This window comes from Hyaena hyaena, unplaced genomic scaffold, assembly GCF_003009895.1.
Source record: "Hyaena hyaena isolate Hyena2069 unplaced genomic scaffold, ASM300989v1 scaffold_344, whole genome shotgun sequence".
In the NCBI taxonomy this organism is placed as follows: domain Eukaryota; kingdom Metazoa; phylum Chordata; class Mammalia; order Carnivora; family Hyaenidae; genus Hyaena; species Hyaena hyaena.
In genome coordinates this window covers 1,537,292-1,557,505 of record NW_024080977.1, presented here as the reverse complement: position 1 = coordinate 1,557,505, position 20,214 = coordinate 1,537,292, and the positions used below count along the sequence as shown (strand labels likewise).

Below are 20,214 nucleotides of genomic sequence, written 5' to 3'. Positions count from 1 at the left end.
TTGCTTGTATCTGGCTCTCTGTATTTGAGTTACATTTAACAGTAGTAATGTAAAGCTTTTAAATGAGATTAAGACATTGGAATTCATTTTTTATTTTAATTTTCACTTAATTGTTAGGCTTTCATAGGAAATGGGAGGCAGGAGAGGAGCAGTGTTAAAGACTTCAATTGAGTCTTAAAAACAGAGTTGCAAACAGCAACTAACTGCAGAACAAAGAATTGTAACTTGGATATTTGAACTTAAAAAAAATCAAGTAAGTTTCACACAAAAGGGATGCCCAACATTCTTCAGTCACTTAAGCCATTTCCAATACAGGCTTTCATCTTCACACTGTGACTATGTAATCAAGTGGAGTGTATACTGAAAATGCCTGTTTAAACATACTTTATCTTTTTCTAAGTGCTTTTACATATATTATTTAATGTAAATAAATCTATGAGTGGAATTGATAATGCCATTTAAATTCTCTGGATATAAAAGAGTGAATGCTTATTTAATTACAAAATATTTAAGAGTATGTAATAAGAATGAACCTTTATTATTATAATCTACCTTTATTATAGATGTCAGTATATTTAAAGTAATTTCTCCCTTATTTATAAGATTCCTAGTTTTCAAATGTGTAAGGAAATAATTTTCACTAGTTTGATAAAAATGGAGGTGTATCAAACAAATTTGAAAAAAAATTTTAAGTATTCATGATAGTTTCACAGGTCTGAAGTAAATTATTAACTACTTTTTTTTTTTTTCTGTCAGAGGTCTCTTTATTAGTATCCATGATCGAGGGCATATTGCTTCAGTTCTTAATGCATGGCCAGAAGATGTCATCAGGGTAAGTTATCCGGTTTTTCCACTATGGCAAATTTGTTCTTTTTCCTATCCTGTACTTAACATGCTGACAGTTTTCATGATATTAGATAGCATTCAGTACCTTTTCTAGTGAATGACATCTAATTTATATTCCTTTAATTTTGCATACTGCATTAATTTTATTCTGATGCCATTTAGAGACTGTTTCCCCATTATTTTTATCTAAGTTCTTAGTATTTCTTTGTTTATTGTAAATGATGATAAGTGTTGAATAAATGTTGAAGTTGCCTCTGAATTTCTTTAAGCAAAGTCCATTTTCACATTTGTTGGGTTTAATCATCCACTAAGTGGAACACAGGTAGACAAAAACTCCATTAAAGCATTTCGTTTGTCATTGTGACCTTAAGTAGCTCATCTGATTTTCCTCTGTGAGTGAGCTAATGAAAATAAAATAACAATAGTATCCAACATTTAGTAGCTTTCAGTAGCTTTCAGTGTGAGACACTACTTGGATTAACTCTTGTATTTATCATGACAATTCAGTGAGGAAAGGAAGGGGGGGGTGCTATACAGTAGTGCACGGTGGTAGCGGAAAGGTGCATGAAAGCCTCAGCCCTTGCTCTTGGACATGGACTCTATCCCCTTCCCTGTCTCAGGAAGGTGAGAGGTACTTGTCCCTCTCTTGGCTCTTGTTTTTTTTCCCCTTTCCACCCTCCTCCTCCCCACCCTCCCTCCTTCCTTCCTTCCTTCCTTCCTTCCTTCCTTCCTTCCTTCCTTCCTTCCTTCTACGTGTCAAGCACTTTGTTCTGTTTTTTTGGAGTAAGAGTGAACAAACTGATGCTTTTTAGGGATGCAGAGGCACTTCAGCTGTGACTTCTGAAGCATCACTCCCTTACTGATCTTTCTTTTGAGCAGTCATGGCTAGAATTGATTCACTCTGCTCTTTGAGGCTTATCCCAGCCAAACTTGTAAAGCAGGATGTTTTTCATGATTTCCAGTCTTCCCAGTTTTTTCACTTTTTTTTTTTAGTTTTTCTCCCACAGGCTACATTGCACTGTCCACAGATTCTGTCCTTAGGAACTATCCCCAAAACGTGTTAATTCCTGTGGAATATAAAATGTCTAAGGACACTTACAATTTAACTGGAATCTAGAGAGAATTGTAAGAATGAGTCAGCATAGGGGGTGCCTGAGAAAAGGACAAATATCATATGTTTGCATGTATAGGAGAATTGGGAGGAACTTAACGGAGGACCATGGGGGAGAAGAAGGGGAGAAATGGTGGGGGAAAGGGAGAGAGACTTGAATGCTGAGAACAAACAGAGGACTGATGGGTATGGGGGGGGTAGGGGGGAAAAGTGCATGGAGGAGGGCACATGTGGGGATGAGCACCGGGTGTTATATGGAAACCCAACTTGACAATAAACTATTTGTAAAAACAAAAAACAAAAAACAAAAAACATAGGGGGAGCCTGGGTGGCTCAGTCGGTTGAGCGTCTGACTTCGGCTCAGGTCATGATCTCACGGGTTCGTGGATTCGTGCCCCGCATCAGGCTCTGTGCTGACAGCCAGCTCAGAGCCTGGAGCCTGCTTTGGATTCTGTGTCTCCCTCTCTCTCTGACCCTCCCCTGCTCATGCTGTCTCTCTCTCTCTCTCTCTGTCTCAAAAATAAATAAAACATTAAAAAAAAAAAAGAATGAGTCAACATGGGAAATAGTTTTGGGGTAGAGAGGGCTAATTAATATGGCTATTAATTTTAAAGTTAATAATTAATATCCATATAATCATAACAGGCAATACGGTCACCTTGCTTTATGTTTTTCCTTCCAGCTCATCTCTGAATATTTATCTTCATTAGTAGCCTACTTTATTCTTTCAGCTCTTAATATTAAAAGTCTGGTATAGTATCTGACACCTAATAAGCACTTAAATGGCAGCTGTTTATTATAAAAGAATATTGAAGAATAAAATGTAGTCTCTACAGTGTAGTTGAAGGCACACATAAAATAAAGGCAATCAATTATTAGATAATATGTAAGTAAACTGGGATAAATTATAAATTCTATATTCATTCAAAGGAGATTATCATTCAGAGAAGGCTGAAACAGTGAAGAAATTTATTTTAGCAAAGTTAGAACTTAGATTTAGCCTTGGAAAATTAGAAAGGGAAGAGGATCCTATCTTAGGAAGGGAAGAGATGCATATGAGTATCTAGTTCAGGAAGAGAATGGTGTGTTTTTGTGCAGTAAGTGAATTGGCTGCCCTGACCAAAGCTAATGTTAATGTTGAAATGTGGCAGAATTAAGCTTTCGTATTATTATGAAAGTTCTTGAAATTCAGAAAGAGGTGTTTATTTTTATTTTTATTTTTTTACAAATAGTTTATTGTCAAATTAGTTTCCACATAACACTCAGTGCTCATCCCCAAAGTGCCCTCCTCCATGCCCATCCCCCCCCAGAAAGAGGTGTTTAGACTTGAAATAATAGAATGTCGTACTTAAAGAAGGGGACTGGCTTTATGTAAGTAGTGCTTGAGGAGAATGTTCATCAGAGAAGGGAGAAGAGGCAAGAGTTCTGCACCCAGGGTGACCATAGTAGGAAGGCCCTTGGGAAGGAAAAGAAGGAATGAAGATGAGACACGTGGCCAGGGTGTCTGCGTGCAGGGGAACCCCTTCGTGTTTCATACATAGTTACTAGTTAGGAGAAGCCCAGATAATAATTGAGAGTGGGATGAAGGTTGAATTTCGGAAATACAGACATGACTGAGAGAATTGCGGATGTCTTTCTGAGATAATCCTGCTGTGGTGACTTCACTGTTGTATAGAAGACATCCAGCTGCTTGATTTCCCTTACGTGGGAGACAGAGTAGGTGAAAACAAAAGCTAAGGGAAAGTCAATTTAACGATAAACTGTGTAGATGGCAAATTTTTGTATTTCAGAGGGTTCTCTAGCTATTAATATCTACCCTTCAGTGATGAAATGTTTGTGAATTAATGCCACAAATGTACATTTGTAACAAGGCACATAAGCAGCTAAAATAACAAATGCCTCAAAAACAGCTTAAAAATTACTAAAATAACTGTCACCTTTATAAATGTCCATAGCATATTTATATAATAAAATTAATAGCTTAGGATGAGAGAAGAGCTTAGGGAATTAAATTTATGAAGAAATGAAGAAAAAGATAGACAGATTAATTTAGACGTGCTATCAAAACTAAATGAAAATACTATGTTATTTTCAATCCGTCTTTCTCCTCCTCCTACCCCGTCCTCTTTCCTCCCCTCTCTCTGGAGAGTGCAAGTGAGAAAGGGGCAGAGAGAGAGGGAGAGAAGCCAGGCTTGTGCTCACCCAAAGTGGGGCTGGAGCTCACTGGAAGCAGGGTGGGGCTTGAGTTCACAAACTGTGAAATCAAGACCTAAGCCAAAGTCAGATGCTTAACAGACTGAGCCACCCTGGCGCCCCTTAATCCCTTTTTCAAAAGTATTGAAATGGATGAAAATCATAGGTAGTAGCTCCCCGGGTCTAAATATTTTTACTGAAACCTGGAAAGCATTATATAAGTTATTATTCAGATCATATCTAAGTTATATGACAATGTTGCTGTCCTAAAATATCTTCTAAAAATATTTTAAAAATATATCAGGCCAACTGGCTTTATGTGTTTAAAGGACACATTTCTAAAAGTATACATTATCAGCCATAGAGAAAAGTACCTCTGTTCATGATAGTATGATAATCTATGACTATGATAGTCAAATAAATGAAGTATTTGGACTTTGGAAATTTGGTTTTAATTTAAAAATCAAGGTTACTGTTTTCTGTATTATTTGTTTCTCTTTCTTATCTTAGATCAGAGCCAACTAACCCAGTGGTATCAAGTTGCCTTCTTCAAAACAGCATAATCTGTTGACCCTTTGCAATTAGACATGGAAAATATGACAAAGATCAGCTTTATGGGATATGAAAAAATATTGTCACCCACTTCTCAAATGTATTTATTTTTAAAGCAGTTCTTTAACAAGAGCTGTGTAATATAGGTGAACAGAAAAATAAAAACATCTCAAAAGTATATTAAATTTTTTTTTAGTTTAATTTATTTTGAGAGGCAAGTGGGGAAAGGGCGGAGAAAGGGGGAAAATCTCAAGCAGACACTGCTGTCAGTGCAGAGCCCTATGTGAGGCTTGAACTCACAAAACTGGAATCATAATCTGAGTATAGAGATCAAGAGTCAGACATACAACTGACTGAGCCACCCAGGTGCTGCTCCTCAAGAGTATATTTTAAAATGTGTTCTGTACTGTGACATAGTGGAAAAACATTGTACTAGAGGTTACCATACCCAGTTTCTGGTTCTTTGGTATTAATCAGGTAAATCCCCTTAGGCAGATGATTTCACTTCTCTTATCTTCAGTTTCCTAATCTATAAAATAAGAGGGATGGACTAAATAGATTCTAAATTCCCCTTCTAAAATACTGTGACTCTATATAATACTCTTGATGATAGTAGTATTGATAGGTATAATTTGTTGAGAATTTGTAATGTATCAGATACTATGGTTAAGTACTTTGCATATCATTTTATTGAATCATAGATTTATTCAATTAATATTTATTCATTGTTTACTATGTGCCAAATGCTGTGCTTGGTGCTGATGCACAGTAGTGAACAAAACAGAGTGAGTTTTTATTTTTATGCAGCTCTTCTGAAAAGTACCTTTATTCTTCCCATTTTACAAATAAGAAACAAAATTTAATTTGTCCATTTACTTAAGGTCAAATGACTGACATTTTTCAAGGCTCCATGGAAATGATGACTGTAGCAGTTTATAGAAAATCTGTTAAATTGTCTCATGAGATTGGCTTTGCTTAAATTCATATAATGACCATGAATCACAGAACAAGGATGTTAGATATGTTAATTTCACAGATATCAAATAAAAATACAATCTCCTCATGATTAAAATGTATGGCTCCTAGGTATTCAAGGTGATTGGAAAGAAACTACACAAAATTCATTGAGTCTAGTGGAAGATTACCAGGTAAAAGAAGTAGCAGACTGCACTTGGCATATTTCAAAAAATGGTAGAACAATATCCAGTGGTTATAGTTGCCAAAGAAGATGGATCAACATTGCTCTGAAAATAGGATGTGTGAAAATTGCTGTGAAAATGGTGCCAGGATGCATAAACTATACATCAGAGCATTTGGAGGCTACTTAACAATCATGCATTATTTAACTAGGGCACTCCCAAATCATGCCCAAAGTGATTGGGCTGGTTTCAAAGCTTCTCTCAGTTTCACTTTGAGCTCCTGTTTCCCTGTAGTCTTCCCACGTGCCACAGAAATTATTTGAATCTTCATGTACATATCATTTCTTCTTTCTTCAGTAACCAATTTATCATATATATGTATTTTTAAACTATTTTTAGTTTATTTATTTATTTATTTTTAAAAATAGTTTAAAAATACATATCAACTTTATTTTTTCTCTGCACTCTTCCATACTTAAGATCATATAAAATCTCATACATGTATACTCAATTTATGTTTTTTGATAGCTTAATATTTCATTACATAAGTAGAGACTTCTACTTCTGAAGTAGAGACTAGGAACTGTGCCCCTTGATTTTCAAACATCTATTAATAGATTTTTTTACCCCCTCTTCTAGGCTGTTGTGGTGACTGATGGAGAACGAATTCTTGGCTTGGGAGACCTTGGCTGTAATGGAATGGGCATCCCTGTGGGCAAGCTGGCACTGTATACAGCCTGTGGAGGGATGAATCCTCAAGAATGTCTGCCTGTTTTTCTGGATGTGGGAACAGAAAATGAGGTAAACAATTTAAGTCTAAGACAGATGCACACCTTAAAAAATAGCACCAATTCTTGCATTTTGAGCTTTTTTCTAGAACTTTATGAAATTCATTTTTTTGTGTCTAGTTCTCCCTCCCTCCTCAAACTTATCCCCCAAGTCTTATAAGAAAATTATTCTTTCTCTTTTGCCTTTTTCTTCCACTTCTCTATAACACAATTAATCTTTTACTAGCTTCTTTAGTGTTTTATCCTTGATGAACATTCACACCATTATCTTACAGAGTATATGCTTTACTTTAGGAGATCATAGTTACTTTTTAAAATTTTTGATTTCGTACTATGTAGGAACTAATCCCAAAGGATTTACTGAGTTTAATCAGTGTGAAATACAGTTTTACAAATCTGTTTTAAATCTGTGGTAGATGATTTGGAATTTGTTATTCTTGGATCATTATTTTAGAATCTTAAAGTTGTATATCAGTATATATTTTTGTTCATCCTTTATTGCTAATAGTTAGATCCAGGTATATGATAGATACTAGAAATTAAAGGTAGAATATGTACAGTTTTTATAGTTATTTTTTTCCCTTCTAAAGTAATTGACCCATTAGTAATATATTATTAGCTTGGACAGTTTTTATATTCATTAATAGAGAAAGTTAAAATATTTAACTTTCTATATGTGTGAATGCTCATTTAACCTTTATAAAGGAACTTTTTTTTTAAGTTTTATTCATTTATTTTGAGAGAGAGAGAAGGAGGGAGAGAGCACAAACAGGGGAAGGGCAGACAGAGGGAGGGAGGGAAGAAGGGAGAGAGAGAGAGAGAGAATGAGAATCCCAAGCAGGTTCTGTTCCATCAGTGCAAGAGATTCCCCAAACCTGACTTTCAGGCTTGATAGTTCACTAAAAGGACTCAGATCTCACTGAAAGCTATTATGATCACAATTATAGTGTATTGTAGGGACAGGATATAGATTAAAATCAGTGAAAGGAAAAGATGCATAGGACAGTCTCAGGGTTCCAAATATGAAGATTCTATTTTCCTTTCTGTGGAGCCAGGCCAAGTTACCCTGTGGTATTAATGTGTGGGATTGATATGTAACGCCCACTGTTCAGAGTTTTTCTTGGGGCTCTATTACCTAGATGTGGTTGATTGATTGATTGCCCATGTGAACTTAGGCACCAGTTTGACTGATTACATTTGGACCAAAGTTGCCCACCCCAAGTCACATGGTAATTTTTTCTGATGTGGTCAGTCTCTACCTGGTGACAGTTGGGGCTCCTAGGCTGTTAAGTAAAATGGTCAGGATCTATCCAGAATGGTTGAATGCTTGTGAACCATGTCACCAAATTTATGCAAACAATAGACAAAAATCTAAGAGACAAACACACAAAAGGAAAAATAAGTCTAAATTTTAATGTTAAATTAGGTAGAATTCAGTTTTAAACTCATATAAGATTGTGGATTTGATCATTCAAACTCTTAAGGAAATGTAGCTCCTATACTCTATAAAATGTTCCGGAGTATATTAAACTTCATAGCTCTACATTTCATTTTGTGAAAATGATATGACCTTGATATCCAAATCTGGTTAAAAAAAATAGCACATAAAAATTAACTGATAATTTGGCTCATGTTTACCCATGTACCTTTACCACTTTCTAGGTTTGTCCTCTTGAAAAAGTTACTGAACTCTTCTGTGCTTCAGTTTCCTTTGTAAAATGAGTACCTGCTTATAGAGTTATCATAATTTAATGCCCTTGAGGGTTTATAATTGTGATTAACATTTTGTAATTACTTAGTAAATGTTAATTTTATGAATATAGAGGTAGGAGCAAACATCCTTCGTAAAATACTGGCAAACTGAATCCTGAAGAATTCAGTTAATGTCAAAAATTATTCAGACTATTAGCAACATAATAATCCATGGTGATCTATTAGAGGAATTACATTAAAGAGTTACCAAGACACTTGTTATCACTATTCTCTTTGATTATTCAGAAAGTACTAGCCTTTGAAATAAGACAAGAAGAACAAATGTGATATTTGACTGGAAAAGACAGTTTTCATTATTTATGGATAATATGTTTATTGATGAAACCCAAGAAAATCAAGTAAAAATTATCATGACCAAATTAGAGCGCTCAGTAAAGTGATTGCTTATAAAATAAATATTTTCTTTTAATGTTTATTTTTGAGACAGAGAGAGACAGAGGATGAGTGGGGGAGGGACAGAGAGAGAGGGAGACACAGAATCCAAAGCAGGTTCCAGGCTCCAAGCTGTCAGCACAGAGCCCAATGTGGGGCTTGAACTCATGGACCATGAGATCATGACCTGAGGCAAAATCAGATGCTTAACCAAGTGAGCCACCCAGGCGCCCCATGCTTATAAAATAAATGTTAAAAACTCAACGTCTTTCCTATATATTTGTAATAACTAATCAACAAAAATTGTTTCATTTGCAATAGCAACAATAGTTTATTCTTCTAATGTTATGGTGTTCAAAATTTTATCCAAGAAATAGTGACATTTAATTTGTTTCATCAGAAGAATGTTGTTTTTAAAATGTATACATCTGTCTTCTTTTTTCCCAAAAACTAATAGAGATATGCTTTATTTATTAAGCAGAATATATTTTGGTTTTTACTTAGCTTTCTCATAGATTTTATTCACTTTGGGACACATATCAACTGTATTCCATTTAGAATAAAGCACTTATATATCAGATAGAATAGAAGCCATTTAGATTCTAGATTAACTTTTCTGTTGCTTAAAATAGATAGAAATGCTGTAACACATGACTTAATTTTTCTGTTGTGAGCTAGTGGAGTTCAAAATCTGTTAGTAACATTCTAACTTATGAGTAACCTGAATTTTTGTATATAGCTGTTAATTAATATATAATAGAGAATAGAAAAATATTTAGATAGAGATGAGTTGCTAACTCTTAATGTTCTTATTTTATTCATTCTGACCCTTTTTTCCTTTTTCTTTTGTACTGCTGCTTTACTGAGAAGACAAAGAATTTAATTCACTAAAATATGACAGTATGAAATATAATGGAGTTTTTATGTTGCTGCTTTATGTTCCACTTTCACATGTGGAAAACTGTTTTCAGTGAAAATATTCCTGTGGTAAATACTTTTTGCTTTTCCCTGTGGTAAATGCTTCTAATCTCCCCTCTTTTGTGAATCTCTGTTTAGTTTTATACCTCATGGTAAAAATATGAAAACAAATTGATTACATAACTTATTTTCTTATCCAGAATAATCTAGCAAAGTTTAATGAGAACTAGATCCCTTTTTTATAAATTGTAAATGTTTTTCTCTTTTATTATAAATGCCTATGTTGAGTAGTAATGAAAACAGGAAAGAAATTAGGAGCCGGTTGATAAGACATTCTTCACTTGGTATAAAGTCATACTCACCTGGCTTCTTAAATCTCTGCAGCTTTCACCTAAAGGAGATTTAATGGTCAAAGACACTAATGGGAGGCCTGTCTGGTTCAGTTGGTGGAGCATGTGACTCTTGATCTCAGGGTTTTAAGTTCAAGCCTCACATTGGATATAGATAGAGATTACTTAAAAATAAAATCTCTACCAAAAAAAAAAAAAAAAAAGAAAAAGAAAAAAAGAAGAACAAGGATACTGAAACTGAACCATTAAAGTATTTGGCTAAAATATACTGATATTCTTTATGCTAATAAAGCAAAGCATTCATTTAGTCAGGATATTTGTGTTTCTGTCTTATTTTTCATCTGTTACTTTACAGATCACGTTTTCTTTATGTCTCTTGTGAAACAGTTGCTGTATACAATTTACTTCAAGTGAATTTCCCTCAGTTGTCTTTTCAGAGCATATGTATTCAGTTTCTTTTTAAATCATTGTTTCAAAATCTTTTCATAGGAATGTTTATTATTTGTCTATTTTACCTATATAAGTGACCAATATCAAAGTTTGCTCTTTGACTAAAGATGTGAGTAGATGTTCCTTGTGTCCCATATATGCTGATCTGTGTTTTATTAGGTCTTGAAGACTGCTTCATGTGTTACGTATTAAAGTTTTCTAGGGCTGCCATAACAGTACTACAAACCGGGTGATTAACCAATAGAAATATATTTTCTCATGGTACTAAAGGCTAGATATCTAAGATCAAGGTGTCGACAGGGTTTATTCTAAGGTCTCTCCCCTTGGCTTTTCTTCCTCTGGTTTTCCTCCATTGTCTTCACATAGTCTTTCTTCTGTGTGCGCCTGTGTCCTAATATTTTCTTATAAGGACCCTAGTTATATTGGTTTATGATCCACCCTAATGACCTCATTTATTTTAATCACCTCTTTAAAAGACTCCATTTCCAAATACAGTCATATTCTGAGGTATTGGGAGTTAGGACTTCAATATATGATTTTGGTGAGGACATAGTTTAACCCATAACATTTGGTCAGTCTTCAAGAGGGCAATGGGCACTTGTTTTTACAGTTATTCTTTATTTATTCATTGCCCTAGGTCTCAGATTTCTGATACTAGTTTTCTGTTTAGTTTGGCCTTCAGTTCATGTATACAGTGTATCTACATATAGAGTCCTTAATGGAACTTGTACTCAGGAAGTTAAAGCCTCCTCCCATTCAGAACGTTCCCCCTTGTCTTCCAGAAAGTTGCTCTTCATATTTGGCATGAACCAGCTATGATGGAGAGAAACTAAAGAAAAACCTTACAGACTTTATATCACATGTAGCTGCCATATATCTTCTAGCCCTTGTACAGAAACTAGTGTTGGCACTAAAATGTGGCCTTAACGTGTTAGTTTTCTATTACTACTGTAAAAAGTTATTACAAATGTAATGCCTTAAAACAACACAAATATATTACATTATAGTTCTGTAGGTCACAAGACTAATGCAAGTCTCAAAAGGCTAAAATCATTAAAGGTGCCCACAGGGCTATGTTTCATTTCCTGTCTTTTCCAGCTTCTAAAGACAGCCTCCATTCTTTGGTTCGTGGTGCTCTTTTCCCATTTTCAAGCTAGCAGTGTAGTATCTTTCTGGTTCTACTTCATTGTCATATCTCTTTCTCTGACTACATCCAGGAAGGATTTTTCAGTTTTCAAGACTCACCCTTAATCACATCTGCAGTCTCTTTTCCACATAAGGTAACATGTTTATTGCTCTAAGCATAGGGAAAGTCATTATTCTGCCTCCCATTGAATGGCATCATTTGTCCCTCCACCCTCCTTCATTTCTGTCTTCTTCCTTTCATATGGGATTGCCTATCAGTTCAGACAAATGATCCTGCACTGGAATGAACACTAATCATTACATTAAAACCAGAGGAGAGAAGATCCCTCAGTTTCCAGACTTGGTTGTAGTGTCTCATGGTTACTTTTTATGGTTTCATTTGATCTCATCCTCTCTAAATTAGATGATAATGGATGGTATCAAGAATTTCTTTGTTTTTTGAGATACTACACCAATGCCTTGGGAATGAGATGGGGTCTCTTCAGTTTGGTTAATATGCCCTAAAACTATCAGGAGTTCCTTGAAGTTTATGATATATTTTAGGAATACCCATCATATAAACTAAAATAGACAAAATATTTACCTGAGACAGGAACCTTTGGTAAGTAGAATACTTTAATTTAATAATATAAATTTGATGCTAGTTGTTTTCACTATATGTTCCACAAACTACTTCAGAATTACCAGGGGTGCATGTTAAGAATTCAAAATCCTGGATTCCCTGGGTGGCTCAGTTGGTTAAGCATCCAACTTCAGCTCAGGTCATGATCTCAGGTCCATGGCTTCGAGACTTGCATCAGGCTCTGTGCTGACAGCTAAGAGCCTGGAGCCTGCTTCGGATTCTGTGTCTCCCTCCCTCTCTCTGTCCCATCCCTGCTCATTCTGTCTCTCTCTTTCTTTCAAAAATAAATAAAACCTTAAAAAAAGAAAGAATGCAAAATCCTGGACCCTGCTCCAGACTTACTGAATCAGAATCAGATTTTAATCATTTTTACTTCTACCACTTTTTAAAATTCATGCCAGCTTATATGCATGCTGACATTTTAAGTATTGCTTTTATGCAGTATTTAAAATTTTGTGCCTCAGACTCTTGACTGAATGTTGGCAGTTGGTTTGCTTAATTGTACTGATGATATGAGCCAGCAAAACAGCCACAATTGTATATTCTTTACAGAACTCAATTTTTTCATTTAAAAATGAGTAAATAGCAACAAAGAAAATAATTATCTATATATCATAAATAAAACTTAAAAATAAATGCTAAAATGGGGAATAATCATTCATACCATTATAGCAGATAAATATTCATAATATTCAGAGAACACTTTGAAGCCAATAAGAAAAAGTCAAATGTGAAATATAAAAATTGCCTAAGGACATGTGGGCATAGATAATTTGCAAATGAAATAAAAATGATCAATAAACTTCTAAGAAAATGTTTAGCAGTGTTAGAAGAAAAATACAAATGAATGCTACTTGACAACATTTTATATATACAAATATATGTATATTCATATATTTAATAGTTGTATATTATATTTATTATATATTTATATATTTTTATATATGTACATACAGAGTTATGGAAAGATAATACCTGTAGCTGCAACAAAATAGATAAACAGACAGTCCTGACATACAATAGTTTGACTTATGATTTTTGGATTTCACAATGGTGCCAAAGCTATATGCATTCAGCAGAAACCATACTTCACAATGTGAATTTTGATCTTTTCCCAGGCCAGTGGTCTGTGGTATGACCTCTCCCTTGTGATGCTGGGCAGAGGCAACCATCTGCAGTTCCCTGAGCCACACAATCACGAGGTGAAACAGCCAATGCATTTATAGCCATTCTGTACCCAGACAGCCATTCTGTTCTTCAGTAGAGTATTCAAGAAATTACATGAGAGAACCTGCACATTATTATAAAATAGGCATTTTGTAGATGATTGTGCCCAAGTGTAGGCTAATATAAGTGTTCTGAGAACATTTAAGGGAGGCCAGACTAAGTTATGATTTTCATAGGTTAGATGTATTAAATGCATTTTCAAGATATTTTCAATTTATGATGGGTTTATTGGGATGTAAGTCTGTCATAAGTCAAGAAAGATCTGTACTTATGTGTCATTGAGGAGGGAGATGTTAATTTGTTCATCCTCTCTAGGAGGCCAGAATTTCAATACAGATCACAAGTTTTTAAAATGTTCATCTAATGACATGAAAACATCTCATGATATACTCCTCTGTGAAAAGGGGTTATAAAACAAGTCTATGATATTGCCACGCATTTGGAGAGATAATATTCTACATGCATAAAAAGAAAAGGACCTAGAAAATATGCATCAAGATGCTAGCAGTGGGTAGAGATTATTGGTGTTCTTTGTTGTTAATTTTACTTTTCAGTGCTCTCAAATTTTCTGATGGGTAAACTTTACCTTTGTAATGATAAAAAAAAATCCTTTATTAAGGGGCTTTATTTCTGACTACCAGATTTTTGTAATTTATTGAAAAAATCTGAATACAGAGTATTTAGGATGTTCACAGGATAAAAATCATTAAATTTGGGATATGTCCACATGTACAGGATGCCTGTCAACCCTAAACACACTCTAAGGTCTATGTAGGAATAAAAAATAAATTATTTTTTTCATTCTTGAGAAAATGTTTTTTAATTCTCCAATTCCATATTGGAAATGCAGGAATGTGAGAGACAAGAACAAGGTGAGAGTTGATCATGATTTCTGTTAGCATTAAATAAATGAATACTTCAAATAATAATTTCCAAGTTTCCAGAATTGAGATATTGCTAATGAGTAATTAGCTTCACCAACATATTCCCTCCTTATCTCCTTTCTGGAATTCTCTTATATTTTTATATGTTTGGTCTTTCACTGTTTTTTTTCCCCTACTCTTTTTCCTTCTTTCATGCTTCTAAGTCTTTAGTGACACCACAGGTATTGATATCTCTTGCTAAAGAAAGTCTAACCTTATATAAGTGCTTGCTTGATATCAAGTCTTTCATTTATTCTCCAACAAAGATCTGTTAAATGTTTATTCATGGCCATAATAAGTTTTTACTTAATACCACTTGTGTGCAAACTAGTCGGTCTTTGGAGAAGCCATTATCAAAACTGGGTAATCTTGTTAGATTGTTTTTTTGTAGATACTAATTTTTTTGGTCAGAAAGATCTCCAAGAATGCACTCAAGCCCTAATTCAAGCCTTAATTATCATGAAATTTTCTAAAAGTAGTAACTTTTGACAAGGACATTATGACTGGAAGAATTTTATAACTTCCTGATTTAATTCAAAAGCTTTATCTTATTCATAAATTTTCTATAATTGACCCTTCATTGTAGTTGGACTTCATTATGATATGTACTTTAATTATTAGTATGGGAAAGAATGAGTGAAAAGAGAAGGGGGGACATATAACATCTTTTCTCAATTGTGTTCTTTTTCTAATTCATGTTTTCGAAGTCCAAATATATTCCACACATGGAGAGAATATTTTAATTTTGGCAGCCATTAGTAGCTCCTTGGCACTTCAACCTCAGCTGTTCAGAAGCCTGCCAGTAGATTGTTTAAAGATTTTAGGCCTCACAAAACAGCTGGGCTTTACAATAGCACTGTTTTAAATTTACATTTCATCTGAAATACATTTATATGATTAAATATGTTAACTTCCAGCTAGTTGGAAAGCCTTAACTCATTGTTGTGCAGTATATTATAAGTAGGATGACCACATAATCTATTGGCCAAACCCACTGAAAGAGGATGCTGTTAATAATTATACTAGGACAATAGGTATGAACTGGCCTATAATTTCTATTGGCTTTAAGCAAACCCCAACTCAGATGATTCAAATGGTTAACCTTTTAATATCACAGCACCTGCAAAAACATATCATTTGTCCATAATAAACCACATCCAAATTTAGTGACTTAAAACAGTTATTATTTTATTAATGTTGATGATTCACTGGGATGACTGGGAAGGCCAGGATGCTTGGCACAGCCTTTCTCCATCTAGATTCTCATCCTTCACACATTATTCACATTCTACATGTAAAATATGCACATCTCCATCCTAGATTCCCAGAAGTTTCATCCCACAGCAGCAGCAGGCTCAAGGTTTAGGACCCTGTTATCTAAATCTGGTCCAGATGCAAATGAAGCTTCTTTTGTTTCACTCCTTGGTATGGCTGCTCTTAGCTATTCAGTGGTGAGGCAGGAACAACACTTTGATAATCAACACTTCATTCAAAATGGGAGAAATAGGAATCATATGAATCAAATCATTGAATTGCTACTGGGCACATGTTGCCCGGCTGCCTACCTGGGGGGTAGGGAATTTTTTTGAAGGGAGTCTAGTTCTATTTCCTAAGAGTGGTTCTGTAGTTCATTGTTCTTTTAGGCCTTTGGATCTGCTCTCTGAGCTCTTGGCTCTGTCCTTTGCGATATCCTTCCTTTTCCATAGGAAATGGCCATGTTGCAGCTGAATAGCTTTCTCTGTCTGCTTTCTGCCTGTGGAAAGTTGGGGGGCCAGAGAAGTATTTTCTTTTTGAAGTGTCTCTGTTCCAAATCGTCCAAATAGTACAGTATGCCCCCAAAATTTTTAAAGGCTTTTTGTGTATCAGATTGTCTACTTCATTAGATAAAGGACTTATAATTCTTTTCAAAACAGACCTTCTCCAGACATTGGCTGAAATATCAAGAGTGCTACAGAACCAGTTCTTTTTATCCAGTCAAGATGGTCTGTTAGGCTCCAGTTTAAATCAGAGTTTTCCACAAAAGTTGTTCTAACCACACACTTGAATCTTTGATTGCAGGCCTTATTTTACTTTGGAAATCTTTCACAAGCAGGTCTTGTGTCCTCTATGTTCTCTTTAAATGTTGCTCACAAGCTAAACATTTCCTTATTTACCTCATCCCTGTTTTAACTTTATCATAACAGCTAAGAGGAGCCAACTTACACATTCATCATTCTGCCTGGGTATCTCTTCAGCCAGATTCACAAGTTCTTTAGGTACATTGTCTGTGTTTCAGGTTACAGAAGATGACAGTTTTTCCATTATTTCACTATTGCATGACATAGATTGCAATTTTCTTTCCAGTCCACAAAAGCAGTTTGTCTTTTTAAATTTGTTTCAGCCATATTTTATAGTTTCTAGTGTATAGGGCTTAAACATATTTTGTGAAATACATCCCTATGAATTTTATGTTTTGTAATGCTGCTGTAAATGGGGTTGTATATTTTATTTCATTTTCAACTGTTCATTGCTGTTATATAGAGATACAGTTGATTTGTGTATGTTGGTCTTAGATTTACTCCTGTATTAAATTCACATATTTTTTCTAGTTGGTTATTTTGTGTGTATAGATTTCTAATTATTTTCCATGTACATGATCATGTGTATACAAATTAAAACAGTTTACTTTCTTCTTTCCAACCTATATTTTTATATTTTCTTTTTCTTGCCTTATTGTAATGGCTAAGGTCTCCAGTATAGTGTTGAATAGAAGTCGTGAGAGTAGATATCATTGTCTTGTTTCTAATCTTAGGGGAATAGCATTCAGTCTTTCACTGTTAAATATGTTGTTAGCTGTTGGTTTTTTCACAGATGCCCTCTATTAGGTTGAGGAAGTTCCTTCCTGTCCCTAGTTTCCTAAGAGCTTTTGTTATGTATGCATTTTATAGTATATACATTATACTTCAGTGAAAAAATTGATCTCATAAAAAACACTATTACTTATACCAAAACTCGAACAGAGTAAACTTGAGCTTTGTAAAGTTTAAAAAGTTTAAGAAAACTTTAGTTAAGGTAAAAATTTATTTTTGATATCAGCCAGTTAATATATTAAAATGTTGACAATTTTGCTTTCAGAAACAAAATAAACCTAACAAAAGAATTGGTATCTTTCCATTTCCTAAACTGATGTAATACTTTAAAACTCATTATTGTTTTTCTATATGATAAACTTTGCCTGTAAAATCTGAATTGAAGTCTTCTAATTAGCACCACTGAGAGATTTTAATTCCTTTTTTCCCCAAAATAAAGCAGAATGTTTTAATGTTTAGTAATTACTTTTATTATTTGACATATAAATGCTGTAGATAATTTATGTAATGCTAATAATATATAAATATAATACTCTGTAGGTTAATTCTGCCTCAGTATGGAAAGATTTTATTTCTATTTCTATCCTCATCATGTAGCTGAGGAAATTGAAGCTCAGAAAGTAGGAATGACATACCTATCATTATTTCTATATCTATGGTGACTTTTTTTTAATAGGATTTACTTAAAGATCCATTGTACATTGGACTACGTCAGAGAAGAGTGAGAGGTCCTGAATATGATGACTTTTTGGATGAATTCATGGAGGCAGTTTCTTCCAAGTATGTATAATCTTTATCTTTGAATTTAATTTCAAAAATTTAAAGATAACATAATAAGCTATAAAAGTATCCAGGTTTGGTGTAGTATGTTTAGTAATTAGAAGGGATTTGTCACACGTATGCGCACACACACACACACTTGTCTTGGTTATTAGTGACCAAATGATAATGTCATGTATCTGTTTCAAAAAAGATTTTCTCTGGGGGGTACTTGGGTGGCTCAGTCAGTTAAGTGTCTAACTTCAGCTCAAGTTGTGATCTCACAGTTGGTGAGTTCAGGCCCCATGTTGAACTCTGTGCTTATAGCTCAGAGTCTGTAGCCTGCTTCAGGTTTTGTCTCCATTTCTCTCTGTCCCTCCCCCATTCACACTCTGTCTCTTTCTCTCAAAAATAAACATTAAAAAAACAGTTTAAAAATGTTGTCTCTCTTTCTATCCCAGAAGATTCTTCTACAAAAATTCTTTAGATCGTGTGGTTATTGAAATACATGATTATGGTGAATGAGGCAGTAGTCAATGACCAGATTACCTGAGCAAGCCTTGTGATCATTGACAGTCTGTACTTCGTTTTTGGCTGCTGATAAAATGTGATCTTCTGTCATCTTTGTGGGTGTATCTGACCCTTTTGTGGTAGGAGAAGCAGAGGAAGTGGGGAGTGAGTATGAGTTAGTATAAGCCACAAGTACAGAATGGTGTTTAAGAAACAGGACATCCAATCACAATTCATGAGTCTCTGATTAAATCTACAGTATATGATTAAAATGCAGTACTGTATTTCACCTAGTTTCTGTAGCATTTAATTGTGGGCCAAGTACTACTATAAGGTTTTTCAATTTTTTTTCAATAAAGAAATTTCCACCTTAATTTAGTAATGTATTCTACGATAATTTCGTCACACTAATGGACAGTCATCCCATTTGTTACTACCACAAAAACCAAGTACTATTTTAAAACATATATGTTGCCTTGGTTTTTCCTAGAAATATACTCATCACTAGAATGAGTTGTAACTAGAGATGTACTTCTGGGGTTTTTTTTTTAGTATAAGACTTAATTTTAAGAAGTTGTATGCAATAGCAGAAAGTGCTTTCATTAGCTTGCACAACATTTAGAATGTATTGAATCTCTCATTGCCCAAAGTTTCAAGGAAGAGTATATTTGCCAGTTAGTATGGGCTACTTTTTGAAAACACATGCCTGATTTCTTGTTATTAACTTACTTGGTTAAGCTGTACTTATTCATAGAAATAGTTGAGAAATTGTAGTTTAAGCTCAATATTGTATGGTACAGTAGTTTCTAGTAGTTTCTCATATACAATGTAATGTTTAAAAATTACCTGTAACTTTTTAGGTATCAACACAAATCAGGAGATTATGTAGGGGTTCCCAGCTAGCTTAGTCGGTGAAATGTGCAACTCTTGATATCAAGGATTGTGAGTTTATGCTCAATGTTGGGTGCAGAGATTACCTAAAAATAAAATTCTTAAAAAAAAAAAAAAACCCAGACGGGCATCTGGATGCCTCAGTTGGTTAAGCGTCCAACGTTGGCTCAGATCATGATCTCACAGTTCATGGGTTCGAGCCCTGTGTTGGGCTCAGTGCTGACAGCTCAGAGCCTGTAGCCTGCTTTGGATTCTGTGTCTCTTTCTCTCTGCCTCTACCCCACTTACACTCTGCCTTCCTCTCTCTCTCAAAAAATGAATAAACATTAAAATAATAATAAAAATATCCAGAGAGTATGTAAGGAACACTGTGCAACTATAAAAGAAAAGGAAAATGCAGTTCTTCACATAATTGTTTTTATTGTCTATTTGTGTAAATAGAGTCTATCTTTATATACACAACTTCAGTATACTTACAAAGAAACTGCTAAACAAATTTATGAACATAGTTTATATGTCCTATATACTTAAATGCTGATGAAATTAAATAGAAATTATTCCATTGAGAATCAATGAGAAGCTTTCTGGAGAAAATGAGGTATGAGCTAATTTTGAATGCTCTGTGTCAATGAATTCAGAAAAGCTTTTTGCTTTTTTTTTTTTTTTTTAAATAGTGAATTGAGGGATTACCTGAAATCTTTGATAAGGATATAGGGATTGACAAAAGTCAATAATTTTAAAAGCAGAGAGCACCTATATATCAGGAATTATACATAGGCTCTTCCCAGAGAATAA

The 20,214-nt window shown here is 34.4% G+C and overlaps 1 protein-coding gene across 1 annotated transcript in view; it reads left to right on the top strand.

The window, feature by feature from the left end:
- Positions 1–20,214, top strand: part of ME1 (malic enzyme 1) — a 178,007-nt gene that overhangs the window by 66,884 nt on the left and 90,909 nt on the right. Inside the window, exons 4-6 of the mRNA XM_039249761.1 lie at positions 757–832; positions 6,481–6,642; positions 17,936–18,039. Coding sequence (XP_039105692.1) covers positions 757–832; positions 6,481–6,642; positions 17,936–18,039 — 342 coding nt within the window. The remainder of the gene's footprint in view (positions 1–756; positions 833–6,480; positions 6,643–17,935; positions 18,040–20,214) is intronic.